Source organism: Artibeus jamaicensis, unplaced genomic scaffold, assembly GCF_021234435.1.
Source record: "Artibeus jamaicensis isolate MK-2021 breed Jamaican fruit bat unplaced genomic scaffold, CSHL_Jam_final contig_519, whole genome shotgun sequence".
NCBI lineage: Eukaryota > Metazoa > Chordata > Mammalia > Chiroptera > Phyllostomidae > Artibeus > Artibeus jamaicensis.
Window position 1 is genome coordinate 21770691 of NW_026521871.1, and position 24223 is coordinate 21794913.

The 24223-nt window shown below is 41.6% G+C and overlaps 1 protein-coding gene and 2 pseudogenes across 4 annotated transcripts in view; 1 reads left to right on the top strand and 2 right to left on the bottom strand.

The window, feature by feature from the left end:
• The window catches only part of TFDP2 (transcription factor Dp-2), a 158217-nt gene that overhangs the window by 27531 nt on the left and 106463 nt on the right, over positions 1 to 24223 (top strand). For all 4 annotated transcript variants that reach the window (XM_037139374.2, XM_037139379.2, XM_037139380.2 and 1 more), the window contains exon 2: positions 22127 to 22229. In XM_037139374.2, coding sequence (XP_036995269.1) covers positions 22215 to 22229 — 15 coding nt within the window. In that variant the 5' untranslated portion in view covers positions 22127 to 22214. The remainder of the gene's footprint in view (positions 1 to 22126; positions 22230 to 24223) is intronic.
• LOC119044787 (proton-coupled zinc antiporter SLC30A2-like) lies at positions 4334 to 5638 on the bottom strand (annotated as a pseudogene).
• On the bottom strand, positions 11194 to 13498 carry LOC119044789 (protein Hikeshi-like; annotated as a pseudogene).

Consider the following 24223-nt stretch of genomic DNA (forward strand, 5'->3'; position numbering starts at 1 on the left):
CTGACGGCTCGTACCTGCATCCCTTACTGGGACGTGCCCTTGGCCCAGGACACTGTTGTGCCCAGGTTCTGCTCCCTCCCAGAGGAGTGCTGTGAGACCCTAGGGCTGCAGGGATGTAAAATCCACCCAGCTGGCCTCCATTTTGGACAACTCTGAAGAGCATCCCAGCGCTAGAGCTCCACGTGTTGTCAGCTGAGGCCCAGTTGGGACCTCACTGGGCCAGTTTCTCTCCATTCCCAGTTCTGCCGCCTGCCCTCACTCACAGGTGTGTCTCCTAGTAGCATTCCCCAGGCAAATTCCTGCATCCTATTCCCTCTTTTTTTCAAAGGAATGCATTTAAGACAGTTGGTATATTCTGTATATTTTTTTCAGGTGTATAACCAGTTGTATAAGTACCGTCTATTAAGTTGATCAACCCCTGTATGACATAAACACAGTATATTATGTACTTATAGTGGGACATACAATTTGTCATTATGGTGTATATTAGGTTATGGTTAATGTATTTCTCTATATGTTCTCTTTGCTCTTTTAAGCATCTCTTTTGATGTTTGGGAAGGTTTATATCTTTATTCTAATGGTACCATTTTTCTTACTTAACATTTGACCAGTTTTAAATGGTATCCTGCCTGACCAATGTAGCTGGGTTGGTTGAGCGTCGTCCCACAAAGCGAAAGGTTACCTACCGGTTTGATTCCCTGTCCGAGAATTCCCACACGCTTTGGTTTTGGGTTTGGGCCCTAGTCAGGTCATGTAGGAGAGGCAACCAATTGATGTTTCTCTCCCTCTCTTTCTTCCTCCCTTCCCCATGTCTAAAAATAAATAAGTAAAAAATTTCAAAAATGGTATCCTTTAACTCTCACCTGTATAACAATCAGTGGTCTTAGTCTACTTTCCTCCTTTTCTCTCCTCTCTCCTTCCAATTTTTAGTTGTATTCTGTCTGCTTTGTGAGAACAGGTAATGTTTACGTATTCTTCCCTCCATGACCCAGTCTTGTTGGAGTTTTACCTCTACAATTCAGCATCCCCAGTGCTGTCGGTCCTCCTGCAGGGTCGTCCCGGGCATATTGGGGTTGGATGAGGCTCGTCCTGTAACAGGGTCCTCAGAAAGGGCACACATCCATAGTACTCCCTTCAGTTTTGCCATATTCAAAGTGAGCGGTTTTCTTTTTTTAGTTTTATTGATAACACTGACATACAACATTGTGTGAGTTTAAAGTATACAATATCCTGGTTTTATACATGTATATATTGTAAAATGATCACAATTAGCTAAACATGCATCACCTGACATATTTAAAAACATTTAACTCCCTTAGCAACTTTAATATGTGTAATATATAAAATATAAAATACTTACTGTAGTCACCATGTTGTACATTATGTCCCCATACTGTACCTTATTTTTGGAAGTTTGTACCTTTTGACCGCTTTCACGCAGTTCCCTCCCCCCACCTCTGGCAACCATCAATCTGCTGTTTCTGGGTTCAGTTTTTTTAGATTCCGTACGTAAGTGAGGTCATGTAGTATTTGTCTTTCTCTGATTTATTTCATTGAGCATAATACCCTCAAGGACCACCATGCTGTTGGAAATGTCAGGGTTTCCTTTTTATGGCTGGATAATATTCCATTTTGTGTATATGTTTTTAAACACATATGTGTTTTTAAAAAATTCAACCAAGTAAACTCGAAGATCACATTGGCTTTACTCATGATTCATGAATTGGCCAGCATCCTATCTAGCAACCAGAAGGGTTCTCTGAGGGATGGACAAAAGGCAGGTTTTTATAGGGACAAGGGTGGGACAAGGGTGGGACAAGGAAGCTATTAGCAAAAGAAAGGATTAGTTTGGGTCCTGGACACCTCTTTGGGGGAGAAGAGAATGGGAAGAGGCAATTCATGCAGATTGCCTCTTCTTTCTATGGGGTTGGAGAGGGCCTTTGTAATAGATTGATTACTGGTATGACCAGGAAATTCCAGACTGGTTGACTAAAATTATATTTCTGGGGATAATGTGTTACAGAATGGCATCTGAAAACTACTTTTGTTGACAAGTGTCATCCCAATAAATAAAAAGGGGGAAAAAGATTACATTTCTGTGAGGTTGAAACTGCTATTAGTTTGTTAGATCAGGTTAATTAAATCTTGGTTTGGTGTCATGGGCTTTTTAGCATGAGTGACACTATTTTCGGCCTGTGGTTTTTCATATATATGTGAATGTATATGAGACATTTTCTTCATCCCGTAATCTTCAATGCACTTAGGTTGTTTCTCTGTATTGTAAATGCTTCAGTGAACATGGGGGCGCAGCTGTCTTTTCGATATAGTGAGTTTATTTCTTTCAGATCTACTCCCAGAAGTGGAAGTGCCAGATTGTACGCAGCTCTATTTTTAAGGTTTTGAGAAAACTTTATACTGTTTTCCACAGCGGCCGCAGCAGTTGACATTCTCTCGAACGGTGCACAAGAGTTCCCTTTTCTCCACATCCTCACCAACACTCGTTAGCTGTTGTCTTTTTGATGACAGCCACTCTGACGGGTGTGAGACGATGTCTCATTTGGTTCTGATTTGCATTTCCCCGATGATTACTGATGTTGAGCACCTTTTCATATGCCTGTTGTACATTCGTATGCTTCCTTTGGAAAAATGTTGTTTCTCTGTCCATTTTTAATGGATTGTTTGTGGAGTTTTTGCCAATCAGTTCTATGAGTTTTTAAAAATATGTTTTGGATATTAATCCATTATCAAATATATGAACAATAAGTATTTTCCCTCATTCAGTAGGTTGCCTTTTCATGTTATTTATGGTTTCCTTTTCTGTGAAGACAGAAAAGGAAGACATTTACATTTTTTTTTATTGATTGATTTTAGAGAGGAAGGGGAGGGAGGAAGAGAAACATCGATTTGTTGCTCCACTTATTGTGCAGTCCTTGGTTGATTCTTGCATGTGCCCCGACTAGGGATCGAACCCTCAACCTTGGCGTATTGGGACATGTGCAGGAGCTTTTTAGTTTGATGTCGTCTCACTCGTTTATTTTTACTTTTGTTGTCTTTGCTTTTGGTGTCAAACCCAAAAAGATCATCATCAATACTGATATCAAAACTATCTTGATGTCCTTGAAACTTGAGGTATGGCTTGGCAGGGTGTAATATCCTGGGTTTACATTTTGTAAAGTTGCTTGAAAATTCTGTTCTACCTTTGTCATGCATATATGTTATTTTTGAGGAATCTGATGCTGTGTGAGTTCCTGGCCTTTGTGGAATATTTTGTCTTTCTCCCGGAATGCCCCAGTTCGGTTTTGTTTTTTCTTCTTCTTCATTAACAATCCTACCAGGATATATGTTACCGTTGATCATTCTGGGTCAGTTTTCCCAAGTAGCTGGTAGGCCTTTTCAACATATAGATTCTTTATTTCATTTTCATTCTCTTTATTGTTTTCCTGCTTTTCTTCAATATCCTTTAAGTGTTTTTTTTTAACTTTAAAAAAATGTTTATTGGTTTTAGAAAGAGAAGGAGGGAGAGAGAGAGAACCATCGATGTGAGAGAGAAATATCACTTGGGTGGAACCCACAGTCTAGGTATGTGCCCTGACCTGGAATCAAACCCCCAGCCTTTTGGATGGTACTACCTTCCAACCAACTGAGCCACACCAGCCAGAGCCATCTTGAGGGTTTTAAGGGCTGGGAGTTTAGGGGAGGGCTTAGAGGAGGATCTCAAACTGATATGCTGGGGAAGATAGGATTTTGTGATTTACTAGATGGTTGTAAATGGCTTAGCCTGTTAACTGTCTCAGTTTCCCTATCCCACTTGTTTTGGCTCACTAGCCTCTCTCACAACTCCCCAGACTCCACGGCCTCCTTAAATTAAATCCTTGTTAGAGGCAGAGGGACCCCTCCCCCTACCCCCGGGGTTCTTTACAGATTCTTAAGGCAGAGTCCTGACAGATTGAAAGAGGGAAATGAGGCAGGTAGGCCCTTCAGCCTCTGCTTACTGTGCCTCATCACCTTTCCCTGAGGCTGGTGATAAGAGCATTGGCTGAGGGTCAGGCCCAAACCCAGCCCAACCAGGAACAGACCCAGGAGCAGGAGGAAGGAGTCAGGTCATACTGGCTTTCTACTGGCTGAGTCCCCATCCTTGGGCTGGCTATAGGCAAATGGGGGAGGAAGGGGAAGAGCCTGGTTTCTGGTGTGGACGAGGCTCCTCCACACTGACCATGGAGCTAAGGTAAGGAGAGGGATCTGGTTTATAATGCAGCCAAGGTAAACAGAGCCCTGGCTGGGCCTGGGGGACACTCAGTCCTGTCCATGCTGCAGCTGGCACCTGGCCGGACAGTCAGTGTGAGAATTCCTGGCATGCCTGACGGTCCTTCCTGTCCTCAGTGTAGTCCTCGGTTTGGATGATCACGGTGTGGAAGTGGAACTTTCCCTGTAGGCGAGTGCTGGCTGTCAGCGACAGTGATGTGTATAGACCTCATGGGCTGGGCCACAGTCCGCGCCCAGACATGCAGACTGTGCAGGGCTTCTGCCCCCTCCAACAGCAACAGGTCCTGAAAGTTGTGAAGTCCACGCCTTTGGGGGTGTCACTTCCATTAGCACCAGGGTTGTGTCTCTCAGGATGGTTGAGGCCATCTCCAGGACCAGGATGGAGAAGAGGAAGGAGCAGATGGGGTCTGCGTACTTGTACTCAGGCTTGAAGTGTAAAATACAGGCCAGCACCGAGATGCCCAAGCTCTGCAGCAAGCCTCCCGTCATGTGGATAAAGGCAGCTCAGACACCGGGGTTCTCCTGCTGCTGGCTGCTGTCAGGACTATGCCAGTGGCCAGACTGCTGAAGAGTCAACCCCATTATGATGTTCATGGCCACTGCAAAGCCCGCAGTTATCAGCATGGTCCCCTCCTCAATCCATAGTCCCCAGAGATCAGCTGGTCCACTGCTTGGTACACCAGTACCCCAGTCATGACCCAGATGAACAGCACAGAGAGCAGGGTTCCCAGGATCTCAGCTTGCTGTCAGCTTAAGTTCATGATCTTGGTGGCGGGCCTGGAGGACATCCAGAAAGAAGAGGCTGATGAGCATGCTGGCAAAGCCAGTGAGTAGATGGTCTGCATGATTGCCAAGCTACATGCTAGGCACCCACCAATGATTTACTCAGTCGTGAACACCAGGCAGATGGCAGAGACTAGAGAGAGCTGGTGACAGACCCGCTGCTTTTTGGGGTCGCAGTGACTGCCAGGACCCTTCTGGGCATGATGGTAATGGTTGCTCTCCACAGCCAGCTCAGTGGATGACAACTCCGAGTCAGGTTGGGACACAGAAATCCAGCCAGCCCCATCCCGTTACGGACATCCATGTAAGACTGGGCTCCAGGCCTGGCGTCCAACAGATGCTGCTCATACGTGGCCTTCTTGCAGCCCCTCACGCCCCGCGCTGGGTGGGGAAGTTGCGCGCTAGACGCTGCGCCGCACGCCCCTGCGGGGAGAGCCTGCGTACTTCTCCCTTGTTCACCCTTGTGCGCCCCTCTGCTGTGGGCTCCAGCCTCCACTCTGAGCACCGAGCGCTTTATCTGGTCCTCGCCACCTGGTGTAAAGGGACCTGCTGCGCACCGTGTGCAGAAGACCGCAGTGCAGGAGGAGGGCATGGGCGGCGTAAAGGATGCCCCCGGAGCTGCCCCAGAGCAGCTGCCCCAGAGCGCCCCTCCGCTGTGTCCCTGGGGAGCCTCGCTGGCTTGTCAGGAAAAGCCTAACCGCCTCTGCAAAGTTAGGACTGAGCAGACGGCTGCACGTGCTCTTCCCCGCACGATCTGGCAGGGCCCCACCGAGAAGGCCTTGCATCTTGGTTTGTAGGAATTCGCTTTTGACCCCCCACCCCTAGAGCAGAGATCCCCCAGGGAGTGGCTCCTCAGGCTGTTGCAGGAAAATGAAGCAACCAGACACCGAGGGTTTCTGGAGTACGAGGTTTATTAATGTGCACGGGACCAGAGGAGTCAGTCTCCAAATTCTGAGCCCCGAACAAAGGATTCTTGGGGTTTATATAGCCTTCGGAGTAGTAAAGCAAGATACAGAAGCAGGAATGCGGAAGTTAGTCCTAGCTACGAGGCGAAAGTAAAGTACAAAGGCTAAATTCGAAGCTCAGTTTTTAACAGCAGGGGTATTAATCTCAGTCTTAGCTAATGCACCATTGTTTACTTATCCTAGACAGCCCCATCATTCTCCCCAGGGCGCCTGGGGCCTGGGCAAATAAAGTTTAAACAAAGGTTCTTCAAAGCTTCCCATATCATTCCCCTCTTCTATGCTAAACAAGGCCATGGTGGCGGCTTCCCCTCCTTCCAGTTTTATTGCAGTCTCTTGTCCCTGTGTGCCTTATAATTGAGTGTATATTTCACACATGATTTTGCCTTTTATTTCTTTCTGTAGCTCAGTCAGCTTTATTTAATTTCTTTTTTTGCCCACTTTGGTTCTTAGTTTTGATATTTCTGACCCAGGGTCTTTTTTTTTTCCATATCTGCAAATTGTTGTTTGAGAATATTTAATTCAGCTTGAGGTGTGTGTTACAGTTTTTTCCGACTTCATGGTTGGTTTGGGGAGGAAAACCGTCGACAGTAAAGGTGTCGTTCGCATGTTTTTGTCTCCGTGCAGTACTTCTGTGTTCGCGCAGTCTAGGTCGCCGCTGCCGCTGTGTCTGCTCGGTTCGTGGGCAGAGTTCCTGGTTCGGGAGTTCAGCCACTCCTCCCTCCTGTTCAGTTTTTTCTCTGAATTGGTGGTGCCGACCGTGAGGGAGAGGGGTAAAGGAAGGTTTGGTAGGTCTTATTTTTATTTTGTTTCCTCAGGAGCTTTCCTTTGCCTTTTCTGTCTTTCCATTTATTGCTTCGTCTCCCAGAGGTGTGGTCTGTTCTCTATGTACCTGATTCCCCCTTAGGAGCACTTTTTCTGGGAGGCTGCGGGGCTGGTCCAGCAGTTTCCGGTCCAACATCAAGGTATTGGCAGGACCGTCTCCCTCGGAGGCCTTTAGGGGAGGATCCTCTGGCCTCTTTCAGCTTCCAGTGACCCCAGGCACGTCCTGATTTTCCACAGCACAATCCAATCCCTGTGGTCTTGTGGCCGACTTCCCTTGTACCTTTGGGTTTATCTTTTCTCTTCCAGTAAGCACACCAGTCCCACTGGCTTAGGGCGCACCCTCCTTTCAGGACGGCTTCACCTTAACTTGTTGATCCCTACAAAGACCCTATTTCCCGATAAGGTCACATTCACAGGTTTAGGAATTGAACACGTGTCTTTGAGGGACACAATTCAACCCATAACACCTAAATAAGGACAAAATTTTAAATACCCCTGAAGGACTTAGAAGTAAATTTGAATAAATGAAAATGGATACTTTGTTCTTAGATAAGAAGACTCAACATTTTGAAGATGTGAAACTTATAAATTAAGTTAATTTAGGGAGGATTGATATGATCCGAGGAAATCACTGACAGGAGTTTTGTTTTTGTGTCCCCGCCCCCAGAATTGGAGGCACATGTTGCAAAGTTCCAATGAAGAAGTACGCAAGTAATCATAGTCACACTCTGAAAAAGAACAAGATAAAATTGCAGGCAAATGCCATTTTAAAAACAGATTGAATAAAGACACTTAAGAAGCATCCTGCACTGGGGAGGCTGTGTAGAAATGGTTTTATGTACGACCGGGTGGGGTGCTAATTTCCTCAGCAGCTGTAGAGGACAAAGTAGCAATATTTCTAAAAATGCATATATCATTAGATCAAACAATTCCACACGTACAATTACATATATATAAGGGTAGTCACTGAAGCGTTGTTTATAATAGCAAAAGATTAGAAACCCAAATTCTGACGATAGGGAACTGGTTAAATAATGGTATAGTCAGAATATTAGGCAGCTGTTAAGGGGAATGAAGATATTCTATTTGTACTATTTTGGCAGGATCTCAATGCTATGTTGTTGAGTATTAAAAAAAACAAGAAGCAAAACTAAATGTTAAGCTTTTTCAAAGATGAGTAAATGAGAATGTTTTCACATTACTCACCTACGTGTGCCCCTAAAACCCGGGGCTGATGCATAAACGTCAGTCCTGCAATTGCGGGTGCAGAGGTGTCAGTGGAGTGGGGGGGAAGTAGTGGGATGATGTTTCATCGTTCACCTTTGCACTTTCTGGCTTGCCTCTCTTTTAAAAAAATTACTTAAAAATAAAATTTATTTTTTTACAAATGTTAATGTATTAACAAATATGTTTAAAGGTTTTATTTATTTTTAGAGAGAGGGGAAGGGAGGGAGAGAGGGGGAGATACGCCAGTGTGTGGTTGCCTCTTGGGCGCCCCCCAACCAGAGACCTGGCCTACAGCCCAGGCGTGTGCCCTGACTAGAATTGAACCGCCAACCCTCTGGTTTGCAGACCAACACTCAGTCCACTACAGCCAGGACTTAACAAATAAATTGAAAAGAACTATCACTTAACCTTTACATTTAAGTGGCTAGAGTACTCATGCAAATAAGACAAATGTTCTTATACTCTGCCATTTTTCTGGAAGTCTTTTAGAGATAATTTTAGTTTATTTTGTAAAGATTTTATTTATTTATTTTTAGAGAGGAAGAAGAAAAGGGACAGAAACACTAATATGAGAGAGAAACTTTAACTGGTTGCCTTTCTCACGTGCCCCGACCGGGGACCAATCCTGCAACCCAGGCACGTGCCCTGACCGGGAATTCGCTTTGCAGGGTGGCACCCAACCCACTGAGCCACACTGGTCAGGGCTAAGATAACTTTAAAGTGTATGTATGATCATTTATATTGTTCAACATTCACAAATAATACAAACCTCCTTTAATAATTTTAAAATCTTACACTACTTTAAAATGAAAACAGCTTGGAACTCATCCTTTTATGCTATGGAACACATATATGGTAACATCTCATTAACCTCAACTTTATTGTAAATTTTGGTTCTAAGTGACCTTGGGCAAGTTATTTAAGCTCTCTGATTCACTTTTTCAGTTTTCTCACCTGTATAATGGAGGGTTATTTTGGGAATTAACTGTAGTAAATAGCTCTTATGATGATGCTGATTATAAAATTATTTCATTCGGTTTCATTTTCACATTCGAATATAGATTAGGTACATGTATAAGTACAGTGGTATTCTAAATGAGGATTAGAAATTATTATGCTGTTTTCTTCCAGATTGCTTCATTTTGATTGTTCTATTTTATCTTCTTCTTTGACTCATGGATTTATGTTTTATGCTCACATAGTTCTTTGTATAGTACTTTTTCTGTAAATTTATATTAACACCCAAATGATATGTTTTTTAAAGATTTTATTTATTAATTTTTAGAGAGAGAGGAAAGAAAGGAGAAAGGGAGGGAGAGAAACATCAGTGTGTGGTCGCCTCTCACATGCCCCAAACTAAGGACCTGGCCTGCAACCCAGGCATGTGCTCTGACTGGGAATCGAACCGGCAACCCTTTGGCTCTCAGGCCAGCACTCAGTCCACTGAGACACAACAGCCAGGGCTTAATACCCAAACAATATTTTAAAAACTCATTTAGCCTGTTGTGATGGATCAAGTGAGCATAAGCATTAACATTCGTATTTCTAATCTGAAGCCTTGTTTATTTGGGAATGGAATTTTGCTAAAGAGCATGTATACAACAGGTGTTGTAACCCATGTAGTCACTGTGCAAAAGTCAGTGGACGCTGTAAAACTTGGCCTGTGCTGTTGGACAAAAGAGGCTTTTGTTAGGTGCTTGGCAGGATCCTGAAATGTGGTTTTTGTTCTAAATTTGGGTGATCTCTTAGATTCTAATGTTGCTCCTTTGGACAGAACAGAACTAACTTTTCTCTGTTAAACTTTTGTTTTCAGCAGTGAAAAACAAATAATACATGTTTCAATCTATGAAAGTATTCGGAACAAAAGTATCCCTTAGGTTCTATTGTGGAAGCAGGTGTAGGGAAGTGCCATTACTCCAGCTTTGCCCGGAGTAGGGGAGGAATCCTGCTTCAGTGGTTCACTTGGTGGAACGTGATTCTGTGTCTAACTTGACTTCAGTACTAGGCTGACAGTCGTTGCTGTGCTCGTCTGTAACAGTGCCGGCCCCTCGCTCCCTTTCTACTGAGTGTAATTGGCTTCTCGCCTGAACATCCAGATAAGTACATTTAATTAGAATTTATATTAAATAAAATCATTGAGCTGAAGGAGGGGCCTGAGGACTCGAGTCACTGATTAGTGTACAGGTTTTGTGAAAGCTAATTTAACATCTGGAAACTTTTTTTGCTTATTTTTCTATTGAGTGTTGTTGCAATGGATTGAGTTTGTTTTTAGGTACATAGATGATAGATACTGATATAAACTGATATAGTCAAGAAATGAATATTTCAGTCACTGAAGAATTACAGAATATAGCTGATAATTTTGGCTTTTAAAGGGTTAGAATGCAAGTAATTTTCACTTATTCTTTAGTGAACACAGTTCAGTCTCTCTCTAGTTCAGATGTTCAGCTCTCTACTTAAGATCTGTCCAAGGCTTCCCACGGATCTGATTTTAGGAAAAGGGAATGTCCTGCTTGGCCTGGCTTCCCACCTCATCTCTTAGAAGCACCCCCTGTTGCCCTGTATTTTCAGGTACAGAGATCTTCCTTCATTTCCTGGACCTTCCCGTATGCTTTTCTTCCGAACCCCGTGCTGGTCGCTCCCTCTGCCTGTGATGTCCCCTCTTTCCTTGCAAATGGTTTACTTTGTCACACTCAGCTTGGACTTGACTTCCGTGGAAAAATCTCTAAAATCAGAGTCTCAGTCTGTTACGTTTCATGCTTCTCTTGCATCTTTTTTTTTTGGCTCGGTAGTAGCACATATAGTTATTGTCATTAAGTAGTTAATTTTAAAAGTCATTGTTTTAATAATACCTGCCTTCTTTTTTTGTTTGTGATCATGCTTTATTTTTAAGTAAAAAGAAATGAATGATAGCCAAAATAAAATGGTTTACCTCTGAATAATATTTGAAGCATAAGGGGGAAAAGTCATTAATGAACATATTTTCATTTTTTAATTTTTTATTGAGACTTTAATTAAGCTTCACAGTCACTAAGGCTTTTAAACCTAAGTTTCATGATCCTTTTGACTTCATTTTTAAATGGAGTCATTTATCTTCAAAACAGATTTCAGAACCTGTTAAAGATTATTTTATTCACATTAGAATGAACATTTCCGATGGACTCGGTGTCATCTGGGCCTGGGAGACAGCACATGGTGGAGCAGAGCGTAGCTGTCTGACTTGTTCTGTGTGAGCTGCGTGGGTGAGTCGGCCGAGGGGTCGGCAGCGGTACCCGCAGGCCTCTGCCGAGCGAGGCGGTCCGGCAATTCACGGACATTCCAGTCCGAGCAACAGCTGGAGTTCGGACAATGCTCATGGCTCCGAAAGGGTGTTGGCTTCCTCCTCTAGGTCTAAGTCCTGACATATTGAAGATGGCACTTGGTTTCCCATGCGTGACAAATTCTTGGAGTTGGCATATTGGCATTCCATTTGAATTAGGTTAGGGAAAGTAGACAGATCCGCTGTCCTCACAGGAAATGGGATTGTTCCCAGGATAAAAACCACATCATGGTTGATATTTTCATAATCAGGCAAATCAAAAACAAATTTATCTTCTGCGACTTGCTGTGCAGCTGTTTGCAGGAGCCCCCCACCACCAAGCAGCCCAACGTGGCGGTGGGGGCCCAGTGCCTGCCTCCTTAGTGAACCAGGGGCTGCCGTGACTTCTCACTGTGCCCGTAATGCTCAGCCTCGTGTTTGACGTGCACTAGGCAGGCAGTGAGTGTTGAATAAGGAAGCAAATGCGTACTGCTGAGACACCATGATTCTTTATCTCACTGCTCTTCTGTAGAAGACTCTGGTAAAGTTGTTATTAGCCCTGGCCCATGTGGCGGTGTTGGTGGGTCGTTGTCCTGCAAACTAAATGTCACAGGTTCGATTTCTGGTCAGGGCACGTGCCTGGGTTGCAGGTTTGGTCCCCAGTTGGGGTGAGCGCAAGAAGCAACCGATCTGATGTTTCTCTCTCCCACACGTTTCTCTCCCTCTCTCCTTCCTTTCCCCTCTCTCTAGAATCAATAAAAGAAAAAAAAAGTGATCATTAATTGCTTATAGTATTAACCAATTTTTAACATCGTACAGAGTCTGGAAAATTATTTTTCAATTTAAAAAAGTGAGCAATGGCTCTGGCTGGTGAGGCTCAGTGGATTGAGTGCCAGCTTGTGAACCAAAAGGTTGCCGGTTCGATTCCCAATCAGGGCAGGTGCCTGGGTTGCAGGCCAGGTCCCCAGTGGGAGGTACATGAGAGACAAGCACACATTGATGTCTCTCTCCCTCTCTTTCTTTTTCCCTTCCCCCTCTCTAAAAACAAATAAATAAAATCTTTTAACAAATAAATTAAAAAGTGAGCAATGAACATAAAAGCAATTATCTTTTTTTTAAGTGTAAAATATCAATGGTTCCATGGAAAAGCAGCTGTTAGTACATACAAGTGTTTTTAGAGAGCATTTGAGGTCTTGAAATGAAAAAGTGTTTTTCAAATTTTACTCTCTCCTGCCGTGGCTTATGTAACTTAGTGGATTGAGCACTCACTGTGAGTAAAAGGGTCACTGGTTCGATTCCCAGTCAGGGCACATGCCTGGGTTGTGGGCCAGGTTCCCACTTGGGGGTGTGTGAGAAACAACCAGTTGATGTATCTCTCACACATCGAGTTTCTCTCCATTTCTCCCTCCCATCTCCTCTCTAAAAATGAATAGATATTTATTTATTCATTTAAATAAATAAATGAAACATCAAAATTGATGAATTTTTGTATAGCTATTGTAATATTGAAGACAGAAGAAAATATCCAACATTTTTGGCATACTATGTTTTATTATCTCAAGAAAAGTAAAAACACAACTGAAACATAGAAAAAGATTTGTGCCCTGTATGGAGAAGGTGCTGTGACTGATTGAACATGTCAAAAGTGGTTTGTAAAGTTTCCTGCTGGAGATTTCTCACTGGATGATGCTTCACAGTCAGGTAGACCAGTTGAAGTTGATAGTGATCAAGTTGAGACATTAATTGAGAACAATCTGCCTTATACTATGCAGGAGATAGCCGGCATACTCAAAATATCCAAATCAATAAAGCTATTGGTGAAAATGAAAATCGTGCCTTTTTATTTTATGGGAAAAACTTAAGAGACTTTTCTGCCATCCCAATAGATAGGGTTCCAGCCCTCACGGAACTTACATCGTAGTTGGTAGAGTTAGACCACGTTCTGATAATCGTACGGACAAATAGGTAATGACAACCTGATGTGCACTCTAAAAGGAGAGAGTGGGAGAGCATTCAGTAGAGACCTTTGAGGAAGTGATGTTTACCAAGAGCGCTGGTGGAGGAGGAACAAGCCACTGGTGAAAGTTCCAGGCAGAGGGAGCCGCCTGTGCAGAGGCCCCGAGGCACGAGGAGCGTGCATTTGGGCACTGACAGAGCCTGTGCGACCGGATCAGAGAAGGGTGTAGGAAAGCGGTTCCACCCAGAGCCGGAGAGGGAGAGAGACCAGATCAAACATAAAGGACTGAGTCACCAAAATGGGTTACTGTCACCAGTTCAGAAACCGGAATCCTAAGTGTTCACCAGTAGGGGACTAGTTCCATAAATTACGGTAGAATGATGTACAGGGCTCCTGGGAAGGTGTGAAAAAAAGTGAGGAAGTTTACTACCTACTCAAAAATAAAGAAAATTTCAATTTAATACAGAAACTAATTAAAAAAAACTTTCAAAAAAGGTTTTAAGTGAAATTAACATTTAAAAATAAATTTAAAAAGTTAAAACTTGATCTAGTGCTATATGAGTTGTCCTATATGAAATTCGGAAGACTTCTTTTGGTATAATGTTATTCTTTTATATGGTTTATTATAATAATTACATGTTTTCTTATACTTTGAGGAACTCAGATATATTTAGGAATTTAGCACAATACATAAGAGCATGTCTGCTAGTTCCTACATTGATATTCGGTCATTGCTGTTTACACAGTTGGTTAATTGGGTGGATCACTTCGCCTGTAAAGCTCAGATCCTCATCCATAAAATGCGACTAGTGTATCCACCTCGTAGACTTCTGGCACAGATTATGTGAGATCACACACGTGGAACACATAGGAGAGCGCCTAAGTAGGTGTGTTTCCCAAACTTTGAAACATGTATTTAAAATTAATAATGTCTCCCATGTAAGTACACCTTTGGACTTCCGGTCAAGATGGCAGTGCAGGGAAACATGGCTCACCTCCTCCCACAACCACATCAAAATGACAACTAAAATATAGAACAACCATCACTCAGAACCATCAGAAGTTGAGATGGATGGAAGTCTGACAGCCACGGAATTAAAGAAATCACATCCATCCAGAGTGATAGGAGCGGGGAGACGCAGAACGGACTGTTCCCACAACCACATGGTAGTGGGTGATAATTAAGGGGGGATGTTTCGGGAGCGAGTAGTCCCAATCCCCCACCAGATGCCCCCAATGCAAGGATCCAATGCCAGGAAGATAAGTCCCCATAACTTCTGGCTGAGAAACAACGGGGATTGAGTAAGTGGAGAAATTTCTGGAGTCCCAAGAAGTTCCCCTTGGAGAACCCGTGCATGAACTTGCTCAGACTCAATCCCTCTGAGCTCCAGCACTGGGGTAGCAGCTTGAAAGGCACCAGTAGCACACAGGGAGGAACTGAAGTGTCTAGCGCATCAAGGTGGGAGCTGGGGGACAGCTTTGTCCTAGACAGAAAGATGGGCAGAGGCCATTGTGCCTTTTCTGAGCCCTAATCCCCACAGAGCCACAGGGCCAGCAGGTGGGTGCCATATCTCAGTCGCCATCAATCTGGATAACACTGTTTGCCTTGCCATGAAGATTCCCTGATACTCCCTACCACCCAACTTACATGTCCACAGTTAACCAACTGTTCACAGTGACTTTTCCATATGGATGGCTGGTCTGGGCTCATGCTTCACAACTTCCTAAATCCTATCAAATAAGCAACAGCTGGCCTCAGTAAACCGTCAGCCCCTGAACCTCTTGCTCAGTGGCCCCAGGCCCAGACTAGCAGCAGCCAGTCTAGATCCATAGCTTGGTTTTGCCTGGGAATCTTCATGCCAAGCACAAGTAGTAGCCATCTCAGATTGCTTTATAGTTCCTGCAGAGTGGCCCGGGGTAGAACATAGGTGGGGGCTGACCTTGGCCTACACCACCCAGGAAACCCCAGACCCTGCACACCCAGTGGGCAGCTGTACACTACAATAGAAAACCACCACCCTGCTCCTTGCAGAGCTGATCTGCCACAGAGGGTGCAGATTGGTGGTCAGTGGTCATAGCCAGTTTTTGCAGTTGACTAGCCTGGGTAAATCCCTTCCATTGACCAGACCATAGCAAACAAGAGGAAGGTGTACTCAGCTCACACAAAGGGTTGCAAATCAAGTACCCAGCTTGGGTGATAGGGAAGGCTATGCCACTGGACCCTACAGGACACCTACTACATTAGACCACGCTACCAAGACAGGGAGTCATAGCAGCTCTACCTAATACATAGAAACAAACTCAGGGAAGCTGCCAAAATAAGGAGACAAAGAAACATGGCCCAAATGAAAGAACAGATCAAAATGCCAGGAAAAAAAAACTAAACAAATTGGAGATAAGTAATTTACTAGATGCAGAATTCAAAATACGGTTATGAGGATGCTCAAAGAACTTAGTGAGGACCTCAACAGCATAAAAAAGATCCAGTCAGAAATGAAGGATACACTAATTGAAATAAAGAAAAATTTAGGGAAACAACAATAGAGTGGGTGAAACCAAGAATCAAATCAAATCTAATCGATGATGTGGAACATAAGGAAGCAAAAAACAGGCAATCAGAACAACAAGAAGAAAAAAGAATCCTAAAAAACAAGGATAGTGTCAGTCAGCAGCTTCTGGGACAACTTCAAGCATTCCAACATTCGCATCATAGGGGTATCAGAAGGAGAAAAGAAAGAGCAAGAAACTGGAAATCTATTTGAAAAATATAATGAAAGAATACTTCCCTAAATTGGTGAAGGAATTAGACATGCAAGCCCAGGAAGCACAGATAGTTCCAAACAAGATGGATGAAAAGAGGCCAACTCCAAGACACATCATAATTAAAACGTCAAAGTATAAAGATAAAGAGAGGATCTTAAAAGCAGCAGGAGAAAGGTCGTTCAGTTACCTACAGGGGACTCCCAATAAGACTGTCAGCTGACTTCTCAAAAGAAACTTTGCAGGCTAGAAGGGATTGTCAAGAAATATCTGAAGTGATGCAAAACAGGGACCTGCAGCCAAGATTGCTCTACCCAACAAATATATCATTTATAATCGAAGGGCAGGTAAAGAGCTTTTAGTTTTTTCTTGTCTGAAAAACTAAAGAACTAACTAAAAAAACTAAAGGAGTTAATCACCACCAAACCATTATTAAATGAAATGTTGAAGGGACTTATTTAGGAAAAAGAAGATCAAAACTATGAACAATAAAATGGCGATAAATACATATCAACACTTGATTCTAAAAACAAACTAAGCAAACAACAAGAACAGGAATAGAATCATGGACACGGAGAGCATTTTGATGGTTGCCAGATGGAAAGGGGATGGGGAGAGTGGGTGAAGAGGTGAGGGGATTAAGAAGTACAAATAGGTAGTCGCAGAAGAGTTATGGGGATGTAAAGTACAGTATAGGGAATGGGGTAGCCAAAGAACTCACACGCATGACCCATGGACCTGAACAGTGGTGTGGGGATGGCCTGTGGGGGATGCTTGGTGGAGGAAGGCAAAGGGGGAAGAATTGGGACAACTGTAATAGCATCATCACTAAAATATGATTTAAAAATAAAAACAAAACATATATACTGCCTTTGCTGAAATTTAATTTTAGTAGCATTTTTTTCAGCAGCATTAGAAAGTCTACACACTCTGATTCAGTGATGTTAATTCTACGAATTTATTTATAATTATATTTGCTTTTTTCTTCTTTGTATTTGGATTACGGTTGTACCACTTTAAAAGCCTTTGTGGCCAGAGCTGCTGAGTTGTGATTGGAAAGGAAAAGGGCTTGCATTTTGAGACCATCTGTGGGAGTTACATTGTCTGAAACTGACAAGAGATCATGGCAGATGGTGAGGTCACAGAGATTGACTCTTTGAGTTTGACATAATGTGTTCATGAAGGTGGAAGGAGAAATCCGATTTATTTTGTTTAACCAACAGAAAACTTGGTGACTGGAAGAAGTGTACAATTGTTGACTCTGCGTAAAACATAACGCATCGATGCACAAGACCGGCTTATCTTTGAGAATGGCAATTTCTTGAAACACTTGGTGCTGTGTTTATTTACTTTCTAGACATTTGATTTAAGTCATATATTTTAAATGATTTGTAGCTTAAAGACAATGTAAAAGAAAGACAAGAGCTTTTAAAAATACTTAGAATGTATACGTATTTTAGAAAGGTGTATTTTAAATTAAAGAGTCATAAGCTCTCACTCAAAGCCAGTACAGCATACGTCTTCATTTTTAATTGAATGAAACATATCTCTGTCACAATCCTATTGCCTTTTGTAATATTTGTCTTACTGTGAATTTAAATTACATTTGAAGGTTTATGCTGTTTCCCTCATTCACTAGGATATCTCCCATACCTCCATGAGTGCCTTATGCAGAGTGGGTGTTCAGTGTTCGCTGGATGAATCAAATAAATCAGCGAATGGATTTACAACCGAATCCTATTAATTTTAGAGGTTTTTCTTAACAATTAAAACCATTTTTTTCTATTTTAAATTGGATTCATGGTGTGGTAATTTTCACTTACACAATCTATGAATTCCGCATTATTTATTTGTGAGTAAGAAACCTTCATTTGTCATGAGAGATAGTGAACTGCTTTTTTCCCCTAACATTGGTTGAGTGCTAACCTTGTGCTAGGCAGTTTCTTAATCAGTTTTATTGCCTTGACTCATTTAGTTAAGTAGATATACTATTACTGTTTTTGCAGATGAAGAAATTGAGGCCCAGAGACATTAAGGTAAATTTGCTCAAGAAACTTATGCACTTTTGCTCTTTCAAACGTTAATTTCAGGGGAAATAGGGAAAGAATTTACAGGAACTAGTATAAAGGACTCATGGACAACTAAGGCGGGTGGAAATGGGAGGGAGGTGGGGAGCACTGGGGGGGTGAGCTGGGATGGGAGTAAAAGACAGAAAACTGTACTTGAAAATAATTAATTAAAAATATTTAAAAAAACATTTTTCATTTAGGTAACATTTAGAGGTTCCAGTTTGTGCTAGCTCTGGTGAAAAGATACAAAGGAAATACTAAAAATTTTCCTTCATCAAGCTCATTAATGTGGCTACACAGTATTTTTATTGGTAGCCTATTGTTATAGTGTGTTGAAATAGTAACACAGTTCATTTGTTTTATTTGCGAGAGTAGCACGTGCCACTCAATAACACAGTCCTTAGGAAATATAATACAAGATTGAATGCTAAATGTAGTAATGAAGCAGATGCATGGGGACAGGCTTCTGTTGCCATCACAACCAAACTCTGGACATGAAGAAATGGGGAAAAGGGCAAAAAGAGTAGGCAAATCTGGTAGCTCCGCCCATCAATGTCTGCTTATATTTCATTGGCTGGAATTACATCATATGATCAGCCTGTGTGAGAGGGAGACTGAGAACGTAGTCATTTTAGTTGGACACATTGCCACCTTCAACTTCTAAGGAAGAACAGAAAATGACTTTGGGTAGGCAACGGTATCTGCTTTAGATAGATGTAGCAAGTTTCTGAAATATAACAGGTACTTTGAATTGAAAAAACCTTATTGTCCCAGGTTCTTTGGATGGAAAATACCTTATTATCTTAATTATAAATACATTTCAGTCATTCCTAAGGTAATCTTGAAAATATTTAAAATGGATTTTTTTGTGTGGTTAGGAGCGTTTAGTGTTTATGAGCCACAGGGCATTTGGCACATTAACTGGTGGATTTGACGATTTTCGCTTCGAATGTATCAAACTTACCCCTAACACAACCCTAAAAAACCCAGTGGGCCTCTTCCAAACGAGGACACTGAAGCTCTGGGGGGTTCAGTCACTTGGTCAGGGTCACACCAGCTAGTAAGTTTCAGAGCTGAGACGGAGCCTAAGTTTAAAAAAGGAACCGTGCACTTTCCACTCTGCTAACACTGCTGCTTCATTTGTTATACAGGGCGCTTCCAGCAAGGCACTTAGAACCAGTTATTTTGATTTGCTTTTATTTCATTAATTCTGTTTTCTTCTTCTTTTGAGTTCCCACTGATTTTTTTAAACTTAAGTTGGTTGCTTCATGAATGAAAAGAAATATAAATGTACTTCTGAGTTAGTATTTAAGCTGCACATTATAGGTTTTCTTATTTTCATTGTTGTTCAGTTCTAAATATTTCAAATTTCCTTCTTTAATTCATGGGTTGTTGGAGCAATAATATATTTTTACTATCTAAATATCTGATTTTAACTTTTAAAAAATTGGCTGACTCCTAATTTAATTGATTGTGGTTAGAGACCATAAACTAGATAATATTGCCTCTTTGAAATTTGTTACTACATCATTTGTGATTTTGAATGTGGACCAATTTTGTAAATATGATCTCAGGTATAGGGTCCCATGTAGATCTATTATATCAAGAGTGGTTAAAATAGTAATCTTCAAAATGAAGTATTTATGTTTTAGCCTTAAATTCCTAGTTTTAATATGTCACGTAATTTGGTGAATGGGATCTCAGGAATGAGTGCTTTATTATTTATTTCACTTGTAATACTGAAGAGGAGATATCAGACAATTGACGAATGTAAAACAGTTCCACTGTAGGAACTTGGATTTTCTATGAGGTCATGATAGATGTTGTGAACCAATCTGCAACTACAGTCGCAAAGCAAAAATCAACTTTACCCTGAAGTTGTCTTATTAAAGTTTTAATTTTGAAATAATTTTAAAATAAGAGAAAAGTTGTAAAAATAGGGCAATGAAGTCTTGAATACCCTTTTCCCAGATTTACCAGTTGTCAGCATTTTGCTGTATATGCTTTATCATTCCATGTGTGTGTGTATAAAAATATTCTTTTCATCATTTGACAGCAAGTTGCTGCTGTCACACTTACATAAAAAACTCCATGATACTGTCACTGAACTCAAGGGGTTTGCCACTTGCAGTGTTCTATTCAAGAATGAGACGCGGCTGTTGCAAGGTTTTATTTACTTGCAGCGAGTGGAGACGGGATTCACATCCAAAGCTCTGGCTCCCCAAAGAGGCTTAGCCAATGTTATACATGTTGATTTCTTTGCTGTCGGTTACTTTATCCAGTTGAGTTCCTGGCAAGCTCATCCTGTTCACAGCTGCATCTGCAGGATACTGGGCTGCACTTTAACATCTAGACATTTAGCAAGAATAAGTTGTAATAAGAACAACCCAGACCTTGAGAGATTTGTCCTATCTAACTGTGATCAACAGCTGGAAATACAATATTAAAACAATACTATTTTAAACAAACAAACAAATAAATAAATAAATAAAAACAATATTATTTACAGTCTGTGGACCATATTTCAATTTGTCCAATTGTCCCAATAATGTTCTTTACAGTAGTTACTTTCTGGTCGAGAGGTGAGTCCAGGAGCATAGGTTGAATTTAATTTTCATGTGACTTTAGTCCCTTAAATTTGGGATGTTGTTCAGGCTTGTTTCATCTCTAATGATGCCAACATTTTAGAAGAAGTCTAAATTATTTTACAGAGTGATTCTCAATTCTCTGATTTTTAAAAATAATTATGCATTTTAGGTAGAAAACCTCAGAAACGGCATTTTACCCACCTTAATGCACTTGAGGAGATGCAGATGCTGGTTTGTCTCGTTGTTGGTGATCACTTGGTGGCTCTGATCACTTCCGTTCAAATGATGTGTCTCAGGTTTCTTCACTGTAAAACATTTTTTTAAAGATTGTACTTCTTTATCTTTAGAGGGGAGGGGAAGGAGAGGAAGAGAGAAATATCAATGTGTGGTTGCCTCTTATGTGTCCCCCACTGGGAACTGGCCTGCAGCCCACGCATGTGCCCTGACTGGGAATCAAACCGCGATACTTTGGTCCACAGGCCCGTGCTCAATCCATTGAGCTACACCAGTTAGGCTGGCTCTTCACTGTAAAATTTGAATTAATATGTATTTTGCGGGGAGATGTTTCAAAAGTATACAAATATAATTTTTCTCACCAATTCTCTTCCACTAGTTTTAGTATCTATCGCTGATTCTAGCCTAAACCTTTACAGAAAACCATAAATTGGAAGTTCTCTACATCATTCCTTTATACAGGCAGTGGCAAAAAAGTAGGTTTACAGTTTTGAGTACACAAAACACAGTTTCTTTTTGTATTATTTATTAATTATTATATTTTCCATGCAAACAGCTGTAAGCCTATTAGCTGGCATTGCATTACAAGAAGGCCTTTCCCTTCTTCCTCATTGTTTGTTCGTGTCGGTATGGTCTCCTGGAATATCATTTTGTTCAGGGGCTTATAGTCTGTTCTATTTGTTACTATCAATATGTACTTCGGTGTTTATTGTCCAGTGGTAGGCCCTTTAAGCTGCTCCCTGTATACATTTGATACGACTCCGTCACTTCTTGAGCCCTTCCTTACTTTAGGTACAGTAATGTTCCAGGTTTATCTCGCACATCTCCTGCCCCAGCCCTGGAATTGGCTGTTCATCCAAGAAGCCTTGATGTCTCCCTCAATGGGTTACTCAAAGCAGCATAATACAATGTTTCAAAGCCCAGGCTCTGTCACTTGTTAGCTGAGTTGATTTAGTCAAAGTGTTTAACCTCTCTAAACCCCAATTTTTATCTGGGAAACGAGGATTCAAATGGTACATATCTTATAGTTTTGTTGTGAGGACTCACTTAGATATTCACTTAAAGAACAATGCATGTTGCATAGTATATATGACATAAATGTTGCCTATTATTATTATTATTATTACATTATTGTTCCTTCTTTTCTCTTCTTTTAACAGGATGTATTTTAAAGAATTGTTGAAGACAAAACATCTTATTTTCCTTTTTTAATGGCTTTAGAGAATTTTAAACCAAATACAATTTGACATGACGGCAAAAAATGTAAGTATGTGTAAATTTTTAAATGGGTTTTTAAAGTGATTGTACTTTTTCCCTCAGGTCTTTTATCCACCACTCAGATGAATCAAATTCAGTTTACTGGTATTAATTCATAATCGTTTTTTAATGCAAAGAGTGAGACAGTAAACTCCAATCCTATTGAATGCAAGTGCGCTAACTAATGGGCAGGGTAGCGTTCTTCAAAATGCTGCTGAACGACTGCTCAACAGCTGCCCCGTTGCTCTCTCCAGAAAGTCCCCCCACCTGCTCCTTTGTTGGGCACTGCAATGAATTTGTTTTGGTACTTGCTGGAGAGTTTCTTGCCCTTACTGTTCGGTTCAATTTTTTGTTTGTTTTACTCAGGGAAATGTGTATACTCAGATGTTCGGACCTTACTCTCCTCCATGATATTGATTCTTGACACTACATTAGACCTTAGATGTTTTGAAGAAGTTACTCATTTGTTGTTGTTGTTCAAAACTGTCATTTCTGGATCTACTTTCTTTGAAGTTACATTTTAATTGTCATTCTGTATCAGTGGATTTGTTTCCAGTTAATGATAAAGGATTTTGCCAGGATTATTATGTTGGAATCTTTGATTGCAGGGTTACAGAAACTACCTTTGACTACCTTAAACAAAAAGGGAATTTATTATAAAAATACAAGGATGTTTCCAGGAACTTTGAACTCTACCAGGAATTGAGGCAGTATTTCTGCTTTTCTCTGTACGTCCGCCTCATTCCCCTGTCTCTCTGCAAATCTTCCTCAGTTCTCCAGTCAGCATCTCAGTCAACGTGTTACAGAACCAGGCTGTTCAGAGAGAGTGGAGAGTGAGGGGAGGGCCGGAGGCAGCCTGGCAGACTCTGCCCATCCCCCTCAGCCCCAGGTTCGGGCTCCTTGGGAAGGACTTGGCCGAGCTCAAGTCTCAGATCCACTGGTGGTTTGGTTAGTTGTCATCAGGAGAGGCAAACACTATATTGAGTAAAAAGTTCTCCTTATGAGCCAGACCAATAGTTCTAAGTACTACCGTTATACATCTTACCAGAGAATAGCATTAAGAAGTGAACTCTTACACTTACCTCTGTTTCGCTCTTACTAATCTTGCTTTTAGCATGTACTGGTGGCTGTAAGCAGATATATGTTTTGCTTCATTAACATTGAGTTAATTTTGGTGAGATAAATTACCAGGAATAGTTCACTTTAATCTAGGACTCTTGTATATATTTATTAAAGTGTCGTTTGGGAGAAAGAAGAGAAATTTTAGTCTTTGTATTGGGAATTTTCTTATAGGATATTACCTTGATTTTCTCTCCTTTAGAAAGAAAGAGGATGTCAAAGTGATCCTGAGCAATAAGATGCTTAGCACTTAAATAGCAAAAGTAAATTTTGGCTTAAAATGTACCTTGAATCAAATACAATCTTCCTAGTTATGTGTACAGTTTGCTGACTAAAAGTTGTTTCCCAAAAGTAATATAAAGCATCTGAAATTACCAGTGCTAATTATACCACTATTATGTTGCATATATATTTGGAAGAAAACAATAACCAACATGTTTTATCCACGTGTGGTGGATAAAAATTTGGGAGGGATTTCACGGGAGCGAGGAGTTCCAGTCCCACACCAGGCCCCCCCGCCAGGGTTCCAGTGTCAGGAAGATAAGTCCCCAAAACTTCTGGCTGCAACCACCAGCAGGGACTGAGACAAGGGAACAAAATGCTAGAGTCCCAAGCAGTTCTCCTTAGAGAAGCCACAAACGAACTTACTCAGACTCACTCCCTCTGAGCTCCAGCACTGCAGTAGCAGCTTGAAAGGCACCAGTGGTATACAGGGAGGAACTGAAGTGTCTGGCATCAAGGTGAGAGCTGGGGGACAACTTTCTCCCAGAGAAAGGCGGGCACAGCCACAGAGCCAGCAGGCAGGTGCCCTATCTGAGACTCCATCAACCTGTTTGCCCTACCCTGATCATCCCGTGAGGTCCCTCCCACCCAATTTACAT